Here is a 22,054-nt window from a genome sequence, read left to right on the forward strand (position 1 = left end):
CCCCACCCCCCCCCCCCCCCACCCCCCCCCCCCCCCACCCCCCCCCCCCCCCACCCCCCCCCCCCCCCACCCCCCCCCCCCCCCACCCCCCCCCCCCCCCACCCCCCCCCCCCCCCACCCCCCCCCCCCCCCACCCCCCCCCCCCCCCACCCCCCCCCCCCCCCACCCCCCCCCCCCCCCACCCCCCCCCCCCCCCACCCCCCCCCCCCCCCACCCCCCCCCCCCCCCACCCCCCCCCCCCCCCACCCCCCCCCCCCCCCACCCCCCCCCCCCCCCACCCCCCCCCCCCCCCACCCCCCCCCCCCCCCACCCCCCCCCCCCCCCACCCCCCCCCCCCCCCACCCCCCCCCCCCCCCACCCCCCCCCCCCCCCACCCCCCCCCCCCCCCACCCCCCCCCCCCCCCACCCCCCCCCCCCCCCACCCCCCCCCCCCCCCACCCCCCCCCCCCCCCACCCCCCCCCCCCCCCACCCCCCCCCCCCCCCACCCCCCCCCCCCCCCACCCCCCCCCCCCCCCACCCCCCCCCCCCCCCACCCCCCCCCCCCCCCACCCCCCCCCCCCCCCACCCCCCCCCCCCCCCACCCCCCCCCCCCCCCACCCCCCCCCCCCCCCACCCCCCCCCCCCCCCACCCCCCCCCCCCCCCACCCCCCCCCCCCCCCACCCCCCCCCCCCCCCACCCCCCCCCCCCCCCACCCCCCCCCCCCCCCACCCCCCCCCCCCCCCACCCCCCCCCCCCCCCACCCCCCCCCCCCCCCACCCCCCCCCCCCCCCACCCCCCCCCCCCCCCACCCCCCCCCCCCCCCACCCCCCCCCCCCCCCACCCCCCCCCCCCCCCACCCCCCCCCCCCCCCACCCCCCCCCCCCCCCACCCCCCCCCCCCCCCACCCCCCCCCCCCCCCACCCCCCCCCCCCCCCACCCCCCCCCCCCCCCACCCCCCCCCCCCCCCACCCCCCCCCCCCCCCACCCCCCCCCCCCCCCACCCCCCCCCCCCCCCACCCCCCCCCCCCCCCACCCCCCCCCCCCCCCACCCCCCCCCCCCCCCACCCCCCCCCCCCCCCACCCCCCCCCCCCCCCACCCCCCCCCCCCCCCACCCCCCCCCCCCCCCACCCCCCCCCCCCCCCACCCCCCCCCCCCCCCACCCCCCCCCCCCCCCACCCCCCCCCCCCCCCACCCCCCCCCCCCCCCACCCCCCCCCCCCCCCACCCCCCCCCCCCCCCACCCCCCCCCCCCCCCACCCCCCCCCCCCCCCACCCCCCCCCCCCCCCACCCCCCCCCCCCCCCACCCCCCCCCCCCCCCACCCCCCCCCCCCCCCACCCCCCCCCCCCCCCACCCCCCCCCCCCCCCACCCCCCCCCCCCCCCACCCCCCCCCCCCCCCACCCCCCCCCCCCCCCACCCCCCCCCCCCCCCACCCCCCCCCCCCCCCACCCCCCCCCCCCCCCACCCCCCCCCCCCCCCACCCCCCCCCCCCCCCACCCCCCCCAGGCTGATGGGAATTGTAGTTCCTGAACATCTGGAGAGCCACAGGTTCCCTACCCCTGTTCCAGGGGGAGGGAAGAAGGAGCAGCTGAAGACAGGGCGGGGCAGATAAATGTAGGTTGGCTGGTGGGGGGAGGAAAAGGGGAGAAGCTAGGGTGGCTTTCAGGGAAGGGAGCAGAAAATGAGATCCCTTCCATTAGTCCTTGCAAGCCCCACCCCCCTTGTATGTTTATAATATTGACCTCCACTGCGTTTGGTGAAATCCACAATTTTATTGAGAGTTGCCATACAAATGAATAGATTCTGAAACTGAAAAAGCTATTGGCATTCTCATCTATCTTCTTAACATAACAGCTTTTTCTGTATAGATCTAAGCCTAACCCAGGCACAAAATATGTTTACTTGTATTTGCTGATTTTGCCAGAAGAAGGACTACATATGTGTCCTGAACTGCACTAAACAAAGAAAGGTTTTAGCTGATGTTCAGAGTTCAGCATTCTGAGAATCTCTCTCTTTTTAAAAAAACATGGGTTTCTAGCCTTTGTGGCTGTGAAAGTAGACTTTGAAATGGGTGGGCAGTATCTGTGATAACCACCAAATGTTCAGTACTCTTTGCAGTAATCTGAATTATCCTTTGTTTTCAACATGGTGCTCATGGGTACCATAAAGCCTACACAGGTGTTTCTTAGTGCCACCTTTTTGTCTGTTTCTTCCCCAAGCAAAGAGTCAGTCCTAGCTTTTTTTCATCTCACCAAAGCAGGAGCATTCAGAAAAGCCCAGGAGATATCTCTTTTAAGTCTCCATGAGTCTCCCATTTGACACTTGAGACTGTCATAGGAAAATGCTAGACTTGACATCTATCTTTATTTTGTGATTACTTCAAGCCTTCATGGCAGCAATTTTATGACCTCTTCCACCATAGTAACCATTTGTGATGGGACCCATTACCTATTCTCAAATTTTCAAAACTGCTCACAGGCTCAACAAATTTCATTTGTTTGTTCGTTCACTCACCCACTCCGTTAATAGTCCAACAAGGTTGGGGGTCACATCTTAGCCCATTCCTTAAATCAACAGAATAAATGCAATATTCTGTAACTTCTAATTCAAAGAAATGAACTGGGAAGGAGCTGTAGCTCATGATAGGACACACCTGGTTGGCATGCAAAGTTGAGTCCCTGGTATTTCCAGTTAAAGGATCTCAAGTGCCCATATTGGGAAAGCCTGAGGCATGGATCACATTATTCTAGTCAGAATAGACAATTCTGAATGAAGCAGACCAATATTCTGATTTAGTCAAGGCACTTTCCCAAGTTCAATATATAAAAATAATAATGATATGCAAAGACTGGCAAAATGTATACAACCCAAAAATCTGCTTTGTTCTTCATGCAGAATTCTGGTTCTTACATTGTTTTGGTTGTAATACAGAGCACACCGCTCTGACCCCAGTACTTAGACAGTTTTTAAAAAGCCTTTTCACATGGCCAGATTCATTTCTTAGGTATCTAGGAATCTAACAAAGGAATCTAAAGGGATCTAAGGACACCTTACCTAGCAACCCTAATTACATCTTCAATTTGTTGTTTAGCCAGGGAACATAATGAGACAGAGAAAATCCTACCCAATGACAGAAGGCACACCTTGACACAGCAAGCAAACTAAACCCTTCCTCAAAGCCTAACATTTCTGTCAAGCCCTAAAGACATTTATTTGGCATAAACACATATTCTTCATCTGTTTATCCCAAACTCAACCTCCTGCCCTGCCTTGGGTTACTTCCTTTATGTCAAGTGTTAAATTGCAAGCTCCACAGAGCAATTCTGTAAAACAGAATTATTGCATTCTGTAAAACACCGAGCATGTTTACAGTGTTATACAATAAACATAATAGTACAGCACAACTGCATCTGCTTTGAACACAGCTTGATTTGATCCAGCGCCTTAATGTTTGCTGAAATTTGGTCATCAATAATTAAACCTCAGCTGGAGCCATCCTAAAAGAGGAAAAGAGGGGAAACAGTTCAATAATGCCCAAATTTAGCTTTGGTGTGATCAAAAGAGCAGCAGCAGGGAAGACAAAGTGGGACTATGAGGATGTTGTAGCATATGGGCCCTTTTTACAGTCAGTATTTTTCCCCTCAAGCTAAGTTCCAATTATAGTCCAACATTTGCCAGAGGCAAATACTTTCTCTGTATGTTAACAGCTGGACTCTCAGTTGGTTGCTTACACAGTGTGCACAATTAAAAGTAGATCTTTGATTATGACTTGGGATTAGGGAATGTAACATCTTGGCATATCTCTACAACATGCAGCACCCTGTGATCAGTGTGGTACTGGCCAGAAAAACACCCAGTTGGCATACGCCTAGAGTGCATCCAAACAGACAGAAGCTTGGGGCCCAGGTTGGTGTCTGCTCCCAGCATGGAAGATTCACCAAAAGCCCCCTTAAGAATAACTCAAGGCATAGAAGACCAGAAAAGAGGGAATCAGACAGTGAAAGACATGGAGATTCAACAGATTCCATTATTTTAGAGGTCTCCCATCCAAATACTTGCCAGCTTCTAGGCTGAGAGTGTGTGACTGGCTTAAGGTCACCAGTAAGTTTCCATGGCAGAGTGGGGATTTGATGGCAAACCTATGACACCCCTGTCAAGGGGGATAAGCCACAATGTTTTGGTCGATGCACCAGCATTCACCGAGAGCCGACAATTCTCCTGTTTGAGTATTATTATTATTATTATTATTATTATTATTATTATTATTATTATTATTATTATTATTATTATTGTATTTATTTATTCCACCCTATCCCCAAAGGGCTCTGGGCGGTGTACAACACACATCATCATACATAAATCATCATAAAACACAGGCATAGCAAGAGGAGCAAATAAATAACTTACCAATAAATAAATACCTAAAGTTAATAACTCAAGCTCCATGGACTATAAAATGCTAATTTCCATTAAAACACTAAATCGGCATCCCACGGAAAACCCTTACTTAAAACCCTCCTAAGGAAGAGGGGGAACGGTGGGCCCCAATGATGTTAAGGGCCCTCAGAACAGGAGAACAGAGGTGCTATGTATTTTTGCTATTGTATGCTATTTCTTCATTTAATACATAGCACCACACATGACTGGACTGCATTTTTAAAAAATAAATGAATATGTAAAGAATTGTTTCTCTTTTGCCGTGGGGGAGGGGGGTTGACATGCCAGAAGAGTCAAGTTAGGCATTTTCCAAATTTTTGACACACTGTGCCCAACAGGTTTGCCATAACTGGTTTCTCCACTATGCCACACTGGTTCTCCTATAATTTTTTGGGGGGGGCCATCGAATCAAATCTGAGGCAAGAGACATTCAAAGGTGGTTTGCCATTGCCTTCTTCCACATCATGACCCTGATATTCCTTGGAGGTTTCCCACTGAAATATTTGTCAGAGTTGACCCTGCTTAGCTTTTGAGATCTGATGAAATCAGGCTAGCCTGGGTTATCCAGGTCAGGACATTGAAATGCAACAGAAACATAAATCACTCAGGAATAGAACTAAAGGATTTTCTCTTCAGCAGCACTCTCAGAAGACATGACTTCCGTTTCCAGGTGCCTCCTGTGTCACATTATGCCCTACTTTTCCCATCTGTAAAAGCAGGATATTCACACTGCCTCGTCTCTCAGTTGCAAGAGCAATTCCTTTATTTTTTTTAATAATTAATTTATTAGATTTAATATGCTGCCCCTCACCTCTTAGTCTTGGGGTGGCTCACAACATATATAACCATTTACATCATTTAAAAACATCTAAGAGCATTACAATAAATAAATTGCATTATAATTTTCTCCTATAGTTTCCTGTTTTCTACTCTTATGGCAACACTTTCCAAATTGCTGTGATGTGCTGGGAGAAATAAATTAATTGTAATGTAAGGTCTCCTGTGAGCCACAGTACCTACGCAGAGTGGACCTCTGTACATACAGAAGCCAAAACCTGCCTCCATAGAGTCCAGTAAGTGGTAGACTGTGTGCCCAATCTTGGAGGCCAGGTCTACCATTACAATATCTAATGACGAAAGGGGCCAGCCCACCCAAAGTCTGCAAGAGGCCTAGAGTAGTTGCACTCTCCCTCCTGCTACTGCCAAAGTAGAGCTAAACACAGCCTCAGGTAAGTTTGTACTCTCTCTCCCCACCCCCTCCTTCCTCGTTGCTCCTGCTGACTCTGTTGTGGGCGAGGAAGCCTCAGAGCTCACAGCCAGCTGGCTGCTGCCGTGAGGCCCCAGCTGGCTCTCCCCACGACTCCACCAGCCAGTAAGTCTGGGAACATCAACCTAACATGAAACAGTCTTGAAATTCTGGGAGATACTTTTTAGGAATCCCGAAATGTTGATAGTATGTTTTTTTACTTGGCATTGGAACTACCCAAATGAAAGAGGAAATGTTGTTCATCATCTTGAGAATATCCTAATGTACATTCCTAGGCTGAACGGTTTACACTGGTCCTGCAAGAATTTACAGCACAAATGCACCTCTCACATGCATCAGTGAACTCCTGTAAAAACCAAACAAATGCAGTCTCTTCTTCTTCTAGGCAAAATCTCTTCTGATTCTAGAGTTTCTGTTTCCCCAAGGGCTCACATTTTATTTTAGCTTTTTATGTGCTCAAGGACTGTATGAGTTCATATGCTATTTATTCATTTAAAATATTTATATCTGCCTCTTCATAAATAAATAAAAGAAATAAAAACAAAAAGATAAAAGGACAAGAACACCAGCAAAAACTGAAAAAAACATGCAATAAAACAGCATCAGATATAAACTGAGAGCTGCTCAGACTGGCAAGATATAGTTCCTGAAATTTGTACCCATTAGTAGCCTAGTGTTTTTCATATCACAGCAATAAGAATCATGCAAACCCTCTAGACTGCTAGATATGTCTGTACTTACAGGTGCTCGGTGGAGAAGCCAGTATGCCTTCTCCTGACAGTCCATAGCATAACGGTCTGCCTTGCTTCGTTCCTTTCCTGTCCTGAAAAACAACGACATGGTTATATTTCAACAAATCACAGCACAGGGCTTCTCCCATCCATGGGACTATTTGCACACCTCTGACCCCAACTCCTACAAGCTAGCATAGCACTTGGCAATAATTTTTAATGCTTATGATCAAGTTAGCTACTACTTCAAATGCTTACGATCAAGTTAGCTACTACTTCAAATCTTGGACACACTTTGACATACTCGTTCTTATGCACATGTTAGGTTACCAACCTTACGGTGGAGTTCATCTGGGGCATCTCCAGACTACAGAGATCAGTACCCTGGAGGAAAAGCAGATTCAGCTCTCTAACCAGTTCCTCTGCCCAAAGGAATATTATACCTCCATCACTCAACCTTCAAATGAGACTACACAACCAGCCTTTCAGTTTGCAAACAGGAGAAGTACACTGAAGTGCCTGAAGAGAAACAACTCTAGAAGATGGAAAGAAGCAAACCAAGTCTCCCTGTACAGGAGATGGGAATGACCACAAGCCATGCTCACTGGCCAGTTTGATCACTGGAGCGAAGGTGGATTCTTTCCCAGTCTCATATATGGTAACAAGCTAGCTTCAGTGGGAACAAAACCCATTCAATGAATAACTTCCCTCCTACCATGCCCCAAGGAAAGGCTTCCGTCAACTTAGTTGCCATTTGCCCAAACCCGACAAACGTTAACAGGAAAGACAGGTTATTTGCGACCAAACCCTATTTTTTAAATGTTGAAATCAGTATTTTGGATATTGGATAGCGCCAATGGGGCGGGGCGGGGCACGATGGGGGTGTGGCCAGGCATTCCAGGGGCAGGGCATTCCTGGGTGGGGCTGTGGCAAGGATGCAGCCGCTGCGCTGGTCCTTGGGTGGGAAACGAATGCACGTAGGCGCAGGTTGCCACGCACGCCGGTGCACCTCCTGCTAGACTGCTTCAAGTTCTGCACACTACTGCTGAGAAGAGGGGCAAAAATCACGTGGCAAAATCACCCATTAGTAACTCCCTCTCGGCACACACAAATAATTAGTAACCTACTCTCGGGAACCTGTGAGAACCTGCCGGATCCCACCTCTGCCTGGAGGGCATGGCAGTCCCTGCCCAGAAAACTTGGTATTGGACAAGGAGGCACTACAAGAACATCTTGAAAATGGATATCAAAATCAGGAAGCTTAAGTATCAGAGAAAGATGGGATTACATTTACAGAAAGCTAATTTACCCCTTTCAAACAATCTGTGCAAATTATTGCCCATTTGGTTATCTGTACACAGATCTATAAATCAGCTTAATGACGCTTCCATGCAGGAAAGAAGACAGACGTAACGGGGTCAGCTCAATAAAAAGGAAGGGAGGAGGTTTAAAATGAGAACCAGTGACTTGTTTAATGCTCTCCCCAAACCCAAGCAAAGCAAAAGAAAACAACAAAAATGCATGCAATCAGAAATGTCTTACCTATACTGCTCCTTGGCCTGCATAACAACAAAGTCCCACTTGTGGTTGATTTTTTTGTTCAGCATGTTATATTGTTCCTGTAAAAAGCAGCAGCAATAAGACACCAGTGAAGGCAGCAGGTTTCCGTTACATTCAAGTGCAGAATGAGATAAAATGCCACAGTACACAATCATGTGTTAAGCATAGATCAGATTTGAAAGATAACACTTTAACATGAACCACAATGATCATGAATTTAAAACTGTATGTTATCTGGTAGCTGTGTATGGAGTTTCTCTTCTCTAAACTGTAACCCAACTGACTTTGCACCCTGATATTATTTCACTTTGCACCCCGATATTATTTCACTGTGAGCAGACAACAGGCCTGAAACATTGGAGGGGAACCTGACTCGGACTCAATTTTTACTGGCATTGCTGGGATTTATTTATTTATTTATTTATTCATTCATTCATTCATTCATTCATTCATTCATTCATTCATTCATTCATTCATTCATTCAACTTCTATCCCACCTGTTCCAGACCAAATCAGGCTCAGGACAGTTCATAACAAATTCCAACAATGATTAAAATTTAAAATATATTAAAAATTCTAATGGTGCCCTTGAACCACATAACAATGACAGGGAATCAATCAAAGAGGGGGGAAAGAATAAGGGAAGGGTGGAACAACCGGATATCCTCGTTAAGGGAAGGGATGGGAAATAAAAAGTAGTAAAATATAAATAGGTAAGAGGGGAGGGAGAGAGGCCAGATAAGATGGAAACATGCAGATAATATGTAGTTCCGCTCTTATTCTGATATTGCAAGGGTAACTAACTGCTTTAATAATTATACCAGTTTGGATTCATGGTATTGGTTGCTCAGCACTAGCAAGAAACACAGACAGCAGCTTCCCTGAATTAGTAGAATGTCTTGTTACCTTTTCATATTCTTCTAGGACTCCTTTCCTTTTAATATTTTTCTTGGCTAAATAGATTGCTGAAACAAGAAAACAAGGGGAAAATGCAAATAACATTTGCTTCCTCTAAAATACAAACTCACATAACTAATGAAATAATCTCTTTTACAGAAGAGTACAGATTTCCAAATATTTTTCCATAGAGACACCCTCCTATGGGTATATCCATGAGGCATTTTTTGAGGTGAGGACTATACAGGAAGGAGGAAATAGTTTTGGTTTTCATTTGTTTTGGTTTTCACTTGGTTTTCCCTTGGGTAGAGGGAAAATATTTTGCTCCATTATTATTCTTAAGTGATAATTATATCTGTGAATGGCGTTTTCCCCACAGCCAAAACATCCCGGGGGAAAAACGGGATCATACATACCGGGATGTTCCAATCTCAGTTCCTCCCTACGCACGGCAGCCTGTAAGCACGTTTAATTTTCCTTGCCAGCAATGCCGCACATGCGCAAACTGTCCCGGTTTTATCGGCGTTCTCATTGGCTGCAGCCGGCGAGGCAGAAAAAATAAACTGGCCCATCTCCCGCGGTGTTTGCACGGGCATGGGATCAGCGCACACTTTTTCAAAAGAACCGCCAATTTCATCGTTTTTTGAAAGACGCGGGATAAGGCAAATCTCGCTGGGTGGGCCCGATTTAGACCAGGAAGTCATGCGTAATTCATGGCGAAACCAGGATGGTTCACTTCCTTATCCCAGGATATAGTGGCCGTGGGGAAAACACCAATGTTAAAATTGTTGACACTAGTGTCTTAGCAACACACACACACACCCCCTCCATTGTAGCAAGTACAGAGAAAGGTGAGGCTGATGAGAGGTGAGCTGACATGTCTCTGACAGTATGATCCACAAACCAAACAAAGCCAGTGCTCTTGAATGTGGGCCCATTTAATTGCAACATTTTTCTTGAGAAAATGTCTAACTTACGTATATTCTGTTTGAGGCTCAATATGAGGCAACACTTGTAAACATTCTCCAAAAGTAAGAAATATTTTCACCCATATGGTTAGCGGCATCGTAGTTAAAAATATAGCCACATGGAAGTGAATCCACATGGTAAACCATGGTAAACCAGTCAAAGGCATAGGGTTTGATTAGCCATGCTATTTAGTTACCAACTGTCAGGTGAGACCTGGAGATCTCCTGCAATTAGAACAAATCAATACATTGTCAAAACCAGAGGTGTACGGGGCCAAATGGCGCTCGGAGGCAAAAACCCCTCCAGGTGCCACCCCTGCGGAGCACTGCTTACTCATGAGTAAGCACTGCTTGCGAGTAAGCACCCCTCTTCCCAGCGCAGCAACCAAGACGCCAGAGAGTTTCTCTGACGTCTCAGCTGCTGGGTGAGAAGAGGAGCCGACAGCAGCCCCTCTTCCCAACCCAGCAGGCTCATCCTTACACTTAAGTCATCAGTAGCTTTTCCAATAGCTAATCTAGAAGTAGAGAACCAGCATGGTGCAGCAGTTAAAGTGTTGGACTAGGACCTGGGAAACACAGGTTCAAATTCCCACTTGCGCCATTGAAGCGTAGGGTGACCTTGGGCTAGTCATCAATGCTCTGCCCTGACCCTGGCTAGTATTTGGATGAGAAACCTTCAAGGAATACCAGGGTGATATGGGGCAGGCAAGGGCCTACCACCTCCAAAGGTCTCCTGCTTTGAAAACCCTATGGGGATGCCATAAATCAGCTGTGACTTGACTGCAAAAAATAAAATAAAAATTCTAGAGGTAGTTCAAGCTGGCTAACCCAGGCTACTGTGTCAGATTTGGCTAGGTTTCGGGAAATTTATGCCATTCTCCCTGGTTGAGGCATCTATTTACCTACTAAGCCTCATAGCTGACACCCTCCTGATGTTTCAGTGGCACTGACAAACTGCTGCATTTTAGAAAGGGATTTTAGGGAAGCATCATGAATCTGTCGCCACACACATATAAACCTTGCTACAGATGACTTCATGCTAATGAGCATCAGTCTTGACTTCTTTTAAGTATCACTGAGAAGACAGAGAATGTCTTCCAAATGTTATTACTCACCATAATCCGTATCATCTGCACCCCATTTCTGGGTGGGCCAAAAATAGGGTGTCTGCAGAAGACAATACAAAAAGTAAGGTCCAAGTTATATCATTTCATTCCCCTAAATCCTGTCTGCTGATATATCAAGGTACACTCTCCACACTTATTCTTTTGCTTATTTTAAAATGTATATGCCACATATTTACATATAATATTGATGAGCCTTGTAAAACATAAATATCAGTGAAGTGATTATTGACTGCTGCCTCATTATTCATGAATCCCTGCGAGAATTCCAGGTATGAATACTTTAGGATACTTTCCCAGTTCTTTATTAGAACAGCTGAGATCCATCCAAGCCCACAAGAAATGGAGGGTAAAATGGGAGAATGAACTGTCCCTCTACTCCTGAGATTTAGAGATGTATGATGGACTCGGTTTCACCTTCCTAGTTTCTTAGAATTAGCCATGACCCCACTATGTCTGATTCAGACAAAAGCCCATGTCCTGTCCATCTGCTTGTGTGCAGATTCAATCCTGATAGGGACAGCATGGAAAGAGGTGATGGGATTTAACCAGTGGTGGGATTCAGCAGGTTCGGACCACTTTGGCAGAACCGGTTGTTAAAATGGTGCTTGTGAAACAACCAGTTGTTAAATTATTTGAATCCCACCAAGGGTACTGGTTGTTAAATTATTTGAATCTCACCACTGGATTTAACCCTTCAAAATCTACTGAGTTCTGCTAACAGAAATCTGGCTCCCAAAGCTACCATTAGCACTTTAAAGTAAAAAAAGATGCCTTCTCTAAGAATCTATCTCTCCCCCTTGAAAATGCAAATACAAGTGCATGCAGCCCAATTTCCAATTAGCAAAACCGAGCAAGCCACGTAACATTACATTTCCTCTTCCCTTCCCACATAACTGTAATCTGAAACAACGCTATGTAAATACAGTTTGCCTTTTACGGATGAATGGAGATTTGAGACCTGTTTGGGGAAAACAAGTTTTGCATATTCTTGCTGTCAATTTCAACTGAGGAGCTGGGGTGTCCCTGCCAGGCTTTTTGTCTGTCTGTGTTTGTGTATATATATTTGTATGTATATACACACACACTACTGTGTATGTTTGTGTGAAGAAATAAAGAACCAAGAAAAGAGAGTACAGAGAGACCTATGGGGCAGGGAAATAGAAAGATGGGATAACATAATGGTGGGTGTGAGTTATCTCCTTGGCTGTTCCACTTGCCTACCCTCTGCTGTGATGTCAACTTTGCCCTAAGAGGCTTACCCAGTTTCAGAATAGGTATAGGAATCTAAACGTGCCCAGTGCATCCTCACCCCAGCTGGGAGGTTTCCTCCACATGGAGGCCAGTATTCAACAGTCTCTGATGATTGATTCCTCTTACTCTGAACTACTGCATCAAAAACCTATATTGCAGCAATTGTATGCTGTTCAGGTATGGCTCTGTAAATTGAGAATGTACTTTTGATTAATTAACATTCATTACAGAGAAGAGTGGTTCTCACACATATGTTGCCCAAACACAGACAAAATTTTAACAGCAAAAGCCTCAAGCTGGGGATAATTTGTAAATCAACCATTCTGTGTGGCTATTAATCTATTTGAAAACTTCGTACAAATATACATATGCACATCAAAAGAAAGAGAAGGCCTTGAACTGTGCTTTAACTGGCTTGTGTAAATTCAAGACTCTTGAATTTGCCAATGTGGTACAGTGGTTAAGAGCCGTGGACTCTAATCTGGAGAACTGAGTTTGATTCCCCATTCCTATAGAGGAGTGGCAGTCTCTTATCTCTGGTTTGTTTTCCCACTCCTACACATAAAGCCTGCTGGGTGACCTTGGGCCAGAATCATATGGGGGCCAAATGGCACCCGGAGGCAAAAAACCATCCAGGCACCAACCCACCCACCCACCCCGGCGCGGAGCCCTGCTTACTTGCAAGTTGGGCTCCAGTCCCTCTTACCTGCCAAGGATCCAGGAGTTTCTCTCAAGCCCTGGCTGATGTGTGGGAAGAGGAGCAGAGGGCAGCCCCTCTTACCTGTCCAGCAGCCCAGGACGAGTTTCTTGCGGCCCCGGCTGCTGGGCGGGAGGAGGAGCAGAAGGCAGCCCCCCTTGCCTGCCCAGAAGCCAGGGCGCGAGTTTCTCTCAAGCCCTGGCTGCTGGGTGGGAAGAGGAGCCGAGGGCACCCCCTGTTCCTGGCCTGGCAGCTGGGGCACAAGTTTCTCTCGTGCTGCAGCTGCTGGGCCGGAAGGCAACTGGTCACGTGGGGGGCCGATTTTGTACCCCCCACGTGACCAGATTAGTTGCCCCCAGCCACTGCCTTGGGCTAGTCACAGTTCTCACAGAATTCTCTCAGCACCTACCTCACAAGTTGTTTACTGTGGAAGAGGAAGGGAAGGAGTCTGTAAGTTGCTTTGAGACTCCTTATGGTTGAGAAAAGCAGGGTATAAATCCAAACTGCTCCACTCCCACCATAGAGTCTTTAGGAAGATTCAAAGGAAGACTCCTGCCCCGCTGCATTTTTTTCTTTTAAATGTGTTGTGGTGTTATTAATTTTGTGTCACTAATGTGTCTGTGTGATAGCTTCGTTGTAATTTAAGCTTTTATTTGTTGTAAGTTGCCTTGTAAACATTTTGATGAAAGTCAGAATATAAATGTTCTGCATAAGTAGATGAATTAATCCATACTAACTCCACATTACACCAGACTTATCTTCTGCTTTGGCTGTTGCTCCACTTACTTGAAATCGGTAGAGGCTGCTGTCTGGTTTGAGTGTAAGATTTTTGGGTTCCTGAAGAGGATAGATATATCCATACTTGATCATCATAGTTCCCAGGTTTAGCGCCTCTATAAAAAAAATATTTACTGCTATGGTTGGTACACACACAGTAAAGCCAAACAAGAATTTAGACTTTCTTAAAACATCTGCAAGTGCCAAACTTTACATCTCTTCCTACCTTCACTATCAATCTGCAGGCGTTGTATAATCCATTGCAATATATCAGAACCTGCAAGATAAAAACAACAGTACACCATATAAAATAGAGGAGAAGGGTTGCACAAAACTTCACTTTCTGACTCGCTGACTGCAGTAAACATCTTGTGTATAAACCTTGAGGAGGCTCTGATCAAAACATATAAACAATCACCCTGAACTATTGTCATCCTGGAAAAACTGGAAACAGATGAAAATTGTTTTAGAGAACTGAAAGTACTCTGGAAAAGGAATTGCTGCTCATGGTGTCTGCATTCACCCACATTTAGTTTCAGATTAACAGGTTTTGTGTTATTCCTAAAACATGCAAAATCTATTGTAGAGTAGTATAAATGTCCATGTCTACACCAGGAAACTTCATTCAGACTCATTCAGACTATAAAGACAGATAACACCTAATCCTGGGAGATTTTGTTTTGTTTTTTTGCTGTGGGGGCTTGATTCTCCGAGTCTCCGTACTCCCAGTGACTATATACCTGGCTCCAATTCCAGCAAGGATTCCACCACCCCTCACACAGGTGTTTTTAAAATGTGAAGCACTGCTACCGGTGAGAGGAGGAGGAGTTTATGATTGCCACAGAGTTAGCCAATAATTTTGTAAAGCCAGTTTCTTGTGGAAATAGGAGAAATTGGTTTCTCCTGGCCTCAATTAAGTTTGTAAGTTTTTTATGTCTGTTTGATGCATAAAGGTAAGACAGTTCTGACAGAAGGAGATATTCTACTGCTGCTAAGAAGCTGCCTTGCCTACATATGCACCAGAGGGCCCAGCTCTTCAACCCTTCATAGCAAACAAATTGCTAGCTTTTGGTTTAAAAAATTCTAGCTCTTTGAGCAGGGTCAAAGATCAAGTCAAGTCACACTTGAGAGGCCATGTGGAGTTAAGTCAAGTCACACTTGAGAGGCCATGTGGAGTTAAGTCAGAATCTGGTGTTTTCACGGAAAATCAGAACAGAATTTGGTGAGCTAGGAGGAAGCTAATAAGATAAAGGTCAAAGAGAAGATTAACAGGACTTTTATGCATGCAGTGCTTACCAAATTCTGAACGCGGCTGTGTTCTTTGCAGTGGGTTTCCTCGCAGTTTTCTGTTTGCATAGATTTCTTCTGTACAAAGTGTCCACAGCCAAACCAAACCTCCATTTCCTCTCCCCCCACTTCCATGTTCAATCCACGTGGAAAGAACTGCTCTTGTGTGGGCAGAAAAAGCCAGGAGGAGCAAGGAAACCCCTCCAAAAGCAAAATGTATGTTGATTCCCTTCACTTTTCCTAATAAGTTGTACTTTCAGAGATTTTGGAAATTGTGGACATTTTCAGATATGAATGTGTAATGTGTTCTAAAGAGGGGAAAATGTGTGCATAACCAAGAATCCAACCTGAAGGGATGCACCCACAATGTGAGGGAGACTAAACATGTGTGAATGACCATAGAAACTTTAGGGTGCAAGGTTATCATTTGTGAACCTTAAATTTCTCCAAGGCACCACCAATGCAGAATAAGTATTTGCATTCCCCAACCCATTCCCTCACTGGTATCTTCAACCATTATCCTCATAAAGCTGTTGTGAAACAGAATTAAAATTCTTAGTAGTCAAATGACAGGCAAGCTAACATCCTCCCTTGGTGCCTTACAAATATTTCCAGATAGTCTCTGGACAAAGACTGGCAAATTAAGCTGCATGAACTGAACTAAATGTAGCTCAAGTTACAAGAAATGGTTCATTACATGAGGACAGGATTATTCATAAAATAAGGGTTTAAGTAGCTCCAGATGGGGAAAAAATCACATTCCCTTAGTTATTCCCTCTTTTAAGTATGGTTGCTTCTACTTCTGAAACCGTAGAAAGGGAATGACTGAACAGCAGTGGCGTAGCTACAGTGGGATGGGTGTGTGCATCGCACTGGGCGTGCGCCTTGGGGAGGGGCAGCAAAAATGTATTTTTATATTTTTAGTGTTTTTACTTTGTCAGCCAGCAGGGCGTGCAGTTTTTAGGATAGTGGCACCAAAATTTCAGGATATTGTCCGGCGACACTCCTGCTGATACCAGCCAAGTTTGGTGAAGTTTGGTTCAGGGGGTCCAAAGTTATGGACCCCCAAAGGGGGTGCCCCATCTCCCATTGTTTCTAATGGGAGCCAATAGTAGATGGGGTTACCCTTTTGAGGGTCCACAACTTTGGACATCCTGAACCAAACTTCACTAAACTTAGCTGGTATCATCAGGATAGCCTCCTGCTGATACCATCCAGGTTTGGTGAAATTTGGTTTGGGGGGGGGTCCATAGTTATGGACCCCCAAAGGGGATGCCCCCCTCTTCCATTGTTTCCAATGGGAGCTAATAGTAGATGGGGCTACCCTTTTGAGGGTCCATAACTTTGGACCCCCTTAACCAAACTTCACCAACCTGGGAGGTATCATCAGGAGAATCTCCTAAAGATACCCTGAAATTTTGATGCTGCTAGCCTAACAACTTCGCCCCCTGCAGGCCAAAAACTACAAAAAACACAAACAAATATGGGGGGGCAGCAAAACTCCGATTTTGCACCGGGCTCCATTTCCCCTAGCTATGCCTCTGCTGAACAGAGGGCCTTTTGCTCCATTTACAGCCTGTAGCCAATGCATTCTTGAATCTATCCTTATAGGTACTCCCATCTGGTTCCTGTTTATTTCCCTTCTTGGCCTGGAAGAAGGCTTGGTACATTCAGCAAAGGCAAAACAGTAGCAAATTATTAGCAACATGCTGTGTTGTTCGTAAGCAGGTAAGAAAGTGATGTCTTAAATGAGCATGGCTGGCAAGCACAAAAGGAGAGTACAATCATTTTAGGCACCCCGTAATGACAGACTCAAGACATCAAAGCGCTGCTACCTGCCTATTTCTTAGTCAGTGTGCTTGAGGGTGGAAATGCTGTAATTTACAGGCATAGAAATCAGTTTGATATTTTGCTGTTTTTCTGTGAACCAAACATAATGGAAATTTTCCTTATTGTCATTTTCCATTCTTTGTGGTATTGGGATGGAAGTCTCAGCTGCCTGGAAGCAACCCTCTTTCAGCTGGAAAGACTGGATTGTTTTGACTAGCCTCCTAACACCATGGGAAAAAATAAATTTATTATTAACACCAGCTGCTTTATATTTATTTTAAATATTTTTATACTGCCTTTCTACCCAATCAGGGTTTACCAGGTGGCGAACATTAAAACATTTAAGCAGTTAAAATATAAAAATCAGTTGAAAATACATAAACAACACTAGAAGGAGGGCCAAAAATCGTTACTGGGGGTATCGCAGAAGAAACAAAAAATATTTCACCTGCTGGTGAAAGACACAGACAGACAGACAGACAGACAGACAGACAGACAGACAGACAAATCTCACTGGGCAGGAGTTCTAGTGTTTTGGTATCACAACGGAGAAGGCCCTTTCTTGATTGCCACCTGCCTAATCTCAGCTGGCACAGGCAACTGAAGCAGGGCTTCCAAGGATGACCAGAGCCAGCAGGTAGGTTCACATGGGAGAAAGCGGTCCTTTAAGCTGTGTTAATCCCAAGATGTACAGGGCTTTAAAAGTCATTACCAGTACTTTGGAGTGAGCCCAGAAGCAAATTGGAAGCCAGTGCAGGTGAAACAAGACAGGAGTTATATGGTCCCTACAACCAATTCCAGTCAGCACTCTGGCAATAGCATTTTGTACTAACTGTAGCTTCCAGACTGTATTCAAGAGCAACTCCACATCGACTATAAAAATGTGGCTGATGAGGTGTTCAATTGCATGCTATTTTCAAAGGTCTCTTACCAGTCATAGCATGTGGGATGTTAGTAATCATGACCCTCTGAGTGTGCATTTTGATGCCAGAATTCGGATCCTGCATCTCCACCAGCAGAGCTTCAAACTGCAAATTATAACAGATGCATGTTACGAATGAAACAGAAGGAAAATAAGAACAGCTTGAGTGTGAACACTAAATGATTAGCAGAGGAAAGAATTTTTTAAAATTCCATCAACCTGATTCACCCTTTCGGGAGATACATACATGACTATGTATTACAAGATGAAAGCATTTAGCAGAACAAATATTCTCACTGTGGTCGCTTCTCACTGGGAATACACTATACTGGTGACTTGGCACTACAGTTGCAACCTCCAGGTGAGGGATGGAATTCTGGAATTAAAACCATTCTCCAGACTACAGCAGATCAATTGTCCTGAGGAAATGGCAGCTTGGGGGGCTGATTCTGTGGCATGACATCTATGCTGACTCTCCTTCCCCAAACTCTGCCCTTGCAAACCGCCACATCTGTTGCATGCCACCCCTGTAGTGTGTGGAGGGAATTCACACCATCCTTGGAAAAGGAAGAGCTGGATGCATGGGAACATTGGGTGTATGGGGGGACCAAGAACTCTCTTGTTATTATTATATGTCACTTGACACAGAGAGAATGGAAAGCGAAAACGGGGCTTGAGGAAATATGTCCATACAAGAAATCTTGCCGCAATGGACACTGACCCCCGTAGACTCCTTGTGCATAATCAGCCTGAGATTTGCTGACACATTGTACTTTTTAGGATTACCAAAACCTGCATTTGGAGTTTAAATTGCAGATATATGATCAAATCCTGAGGAAATTAATTTTTAAAATAAAATTCAACATCTAGCCATGACTTTTCATCATCATCATCATCATCATCATCATCATCATCATCATCATGCTAAGAAGTATATCAGGCAACAAGTGCTCTCCAGCATTTTCAGTCTTAGGCAAGTGTTTCAACCTCTTCCCATGTAATTATTCAGTGCCTTCAGGTCTTGCTCGAATGTTCTCCTCCTGGTGTTTTGGGGGCGTCCTCACTGTCGTTTGGCATCGGGAGGTATCCACCTCATTGCCATCTTTGGGATCTGACCATTCTCCATGTGAAGGACATGGTCAGCCAGTTGAAGTCTTCTTTGTGCAACGATGGTATTGAGTTTCCATATGCCACTCCTTCAAAGCACTTCTTCGTTAGTGATGTGGTCATAATATCAGATCTTCAGGATTCGATGTGGGCACTTCTGTTGGAAGTCGTTGAGCCTGTTGTTGATTCTTGTTGATGCCTTCCAGGTCTCGCTACCATAAATGGCTGTTGGGGTCACAGTGGAGGTGAATAGGAGGAGCTTGGACTTTAGGACAATGGTTGGTGAGCATTAGATCTTATTCATTAACAAAAAAATAGCTGCAGCCTTCCCAGTATGGCACCTGACATCTGCCGGAGATCACACTTCCCAAGTAGGTGAACCTCTCTGCTTTCTCTAGCTGCTGTGATCCAATGATGATTCCCTGTGTTTGGGCTGTGGAGCTAACATGCATGATCTTTGATTTATCAGTGCTTATCCTGAGGCCAATTTTGCCCACTTCTCTCTCCAGGTCAGTCGTTACGCACTGCAGCTTTGGCTCGTCTTCCTCGAGCAGAGCAATGTCACTAGCAAAATCCAAGTCGCCAAGACGGTCTTGGTCAGACCAGTGTATGCCATTGCCAGAGCATGTACCAGTTTTCCGCAAGGTGTAGTCAAGGGCAACAAGGAAGAGAAGTGGAGACAGAATGCAGCCTTGTCTGACCTCAATAGTGATTTCAAGGAAGTCAGTGCAGCCATTATCTGTCTTGATGTAACAGCTTCAAGGATCGTAGGTACAAGTTTTTGAAAATGGCGATGAAGGCTGCTGGTATCTCCACACAAACGCAGGATCTGCCAGAGGGACTCTCAGTGAATGCTGTCATTACATTTAGTCCTAATAAGCTGGGCATTTTTCTATTGCTTCTGTTCAATTTTCTAATGAGTTAGAATGGCCCAAGAGATCTAATTTTTACATTCTAAGTGTGAAGAAAACACCATGCCATCACATTCTTTTCCATGTCATAACAAAACATTGCCCAGTAATGAAACAGCCTTTGCACTGCTTTACCTACAGCATGTGCCTTATTGGAATTGAAAAGTCATCAGTGAGAAACACTTTGTGATAGTGTTAGACATGGATTTTTGACACTTGATTTTCAAAATTTGTCACTCAACCTTAATCTAGGCTCACTGGTCATTTCGACCAAATCATTATAGCTTTTTCTACCCTACCTTCCAAAGCTATTTTGAGATATTTATTTATTTCCTTTATAGTCTGTCATTCTCAACAAATGGGAAAAGGAGGCCTGGTTATACTCTTTCATCCAGGGTCTACAAAAACCTGGACCAGGCCGGCCCTGATCAGGGCAGATAACCTGTGTGGAAGATTTCGGCTAATTACACACTGCTGCTGTGCCCTGCAGTGAGAATATTTCTTTCGGGGCAGAGATTTCTGTTCTGATGCATTCTGTGTTATGGTGCCGCAGATCCTGATAGCCCCACAGTTAGTGAAAGTGGGGAACCCCCGATGTTTTCCCTTGCTTCAGGATTTCTGCTCCTTCTCCCCCCCCTCACCCATGTGTATTTCCGGGGGAGCTATGACTGGCTTTTGCAAAAAGCACAGAAATACCGACATAACACAGAAATATGTTATATGTCCAGTTGCATTAATCCCTGGCCTTAAAACTAACTTTTATTAACCAATGCACTTGCATTCATACATTAGGAGCAGTTAGACATAATTTCTAGTCAGAATTCCTTCATCGTGAGCTCAACAGCAAGCCAGTTCCGTGCACATTTTAATCATCCTGAAGTTTGCACTGACTGCACTGACTCCCAGTTCACTTCCATAATTGACACTGACATATAAATTCAAGTAATTGACAGTGACATGTAAAGCCCTAAACGGCTTGGGCCCTGCCTACCTGAAGGAATGCTGTGCCCATAATGTACCTGCCCGGGTACTAAAGTCACAGTGGAAGGCACTCCTGGTGGTAGCTCCCCCACTGAGTGGCAGGAGCATGCAGGAAGGCTTTCTCCGTGATTGACCCTCAGGCTCTAGAATATTCTCCTCTTGAAGATTCGCCATGCACCTACCCTTTATGGGTTTAGGGAACCTGCAGCTCTCCAGATGTTCAGGAACTACAATTCCCATCAGCCTCTGTCAGCATGGCCAATTGGCCATGCTGGTAGGGGCTGATGGGAATTATAGTTCCTGAACATCTGGAGAGCCGCAGGTTCCCTACCCCTGGTTTAGGCATATAGTGAAAACCTTTCTCTTTACCCAGGCATTTTTGCTAGCCTTCCTGGAAACCACCTCTGCAGATGCAATTCTGGGGGCTGGAAAGGTGGTCTGGGGAAATAGGGTTTGGGAGTTAATATTATGTGGTTATTGCTTTTTTAATTGTCATAGTTTATGATTGAGATTTTTTAATGGTCATCTTTTATTGTGTGAGCTGCCTAGAGACTTGGTGTAAGCCGGGATTTAAACATTTTCGATAAATAAATAAAAGATCAGCGTTACATACAAGTGCCAGTTAGATCTTTGGGGCCTGCAGGCCTCAAGGCAAAGAAAACCACGAGTCTGACCTACACATTCCATCACAGTAGTGCAAGTACCTCTGGGTGGGGGAAGATGGCTTGCCTAACTGTGCCTACATGTAGCTGCAGAGCACATAGTCCTGTGCTTAGCTAGGATTGTGCCAACTTTGCCAGTTTGGCATAAGGGGGGGGGGGAGCCTAACAGACCATGGCCACACAGCCTAGAAACCCCACAACAGCTGTCTTTCATTCTAGTTTGTATCCTTCTTTTGGACACCTATTCTGTGGGTCATCTTCAGGACTGGGTTGGGACTCGTTTTGCCAGAGCATTTGGGTTTTAAAACTCTGTTTGGACTCTGTGTCTCAGTCTGGTCAGGTAACATGTGAATTAGATAACCAAAGCTAATATGAGTATGTTAGGTTAGCTGCTTAGATTTTATTGTTTCTCCTTGCTGTTTACTGCTCGTACATCGACATTCCTGCACATTTCTTTTAATAAACCTTAGTACAGTTGTCCCTTCCACATTGCCACTTTCCCCATTGTGGTTTTGAAATATTGTGGGTTGGCATAAGAAATTAAATGGGAATTTGGGGGGAGTTTTGTGGAAGCCACAGATAACAAGCGAAGGTCAGCAGACAACACACAAAAGTTTAGAAACTCAGAAATGCTTAAAATATATGTATAGTTTTGTATAAT

The 22,054-nt window shown here is 46.2% G+C and overlaps 1 protein-coding gene across 1 annotated transcript in view; it reads right to left on the bottom strand.

Annotated features, from left to right (window-relative positions):
* RGS9 (regulator of G protein signaling 9) overlaps window positions 1-22,054 on the bottom strand; it is an 84,508-nt gene that overhangs the window by 47,538 nt on the left and 14,916 nt on the right. The window contains exons 2-9 of the mRNA XM_048487429.1: window positions 17,742-17,838; window positions 13,920-13,970; window positions 13,703-13,809; window positions 10,957-11,008; window positions 8,883-8,941; window positions 7,959-8,035; window positions 6,427-6,508; window positions 5,701-5,810 (exon numbers count right to left, since the gene is read on the bottom strand). Coding sequence (XP_048343386.1) covers window positions 5,701-5,810; window positions 6,427-6,508; window positions 7,959-8,035; window positions 8,883-8,941; window positions 10,957-11,008; window positions 13,703-13,809; window positions 13,920-13,970; window positions 17,742-17,838 — 635 coding nt within the window. The remainder of the gene's footprint in view (window positions 1-5,700; window positions 5,811-6,426; window positions 6,509-7,958; window positions 8,036-8,882; window positions 8,942-10,956; window positions 11,009-13,702; window positions 13,810-13,919; window positions 13,971-17,741; window positions 17,839-22,054) is intronic.

The sequence above is a fragment of the Sphaerodactylus townsendi genome, linkage group LG03, assembly GCF_021028975.2.
Source record: "Sphaerodactylus townsendi isolate TG3544 linkage group LG03, MPM_Stown_v2.3, whole genome shotgun sequence".
Taxonomy (NCBI): domain Eukaryota; kingdom Metazoa; phylum Chordata; class Lepidosauria; order Squamata; family Sphaerodactylidae; genus Sphaerodactylus; species Sphaerodactylus townsendi.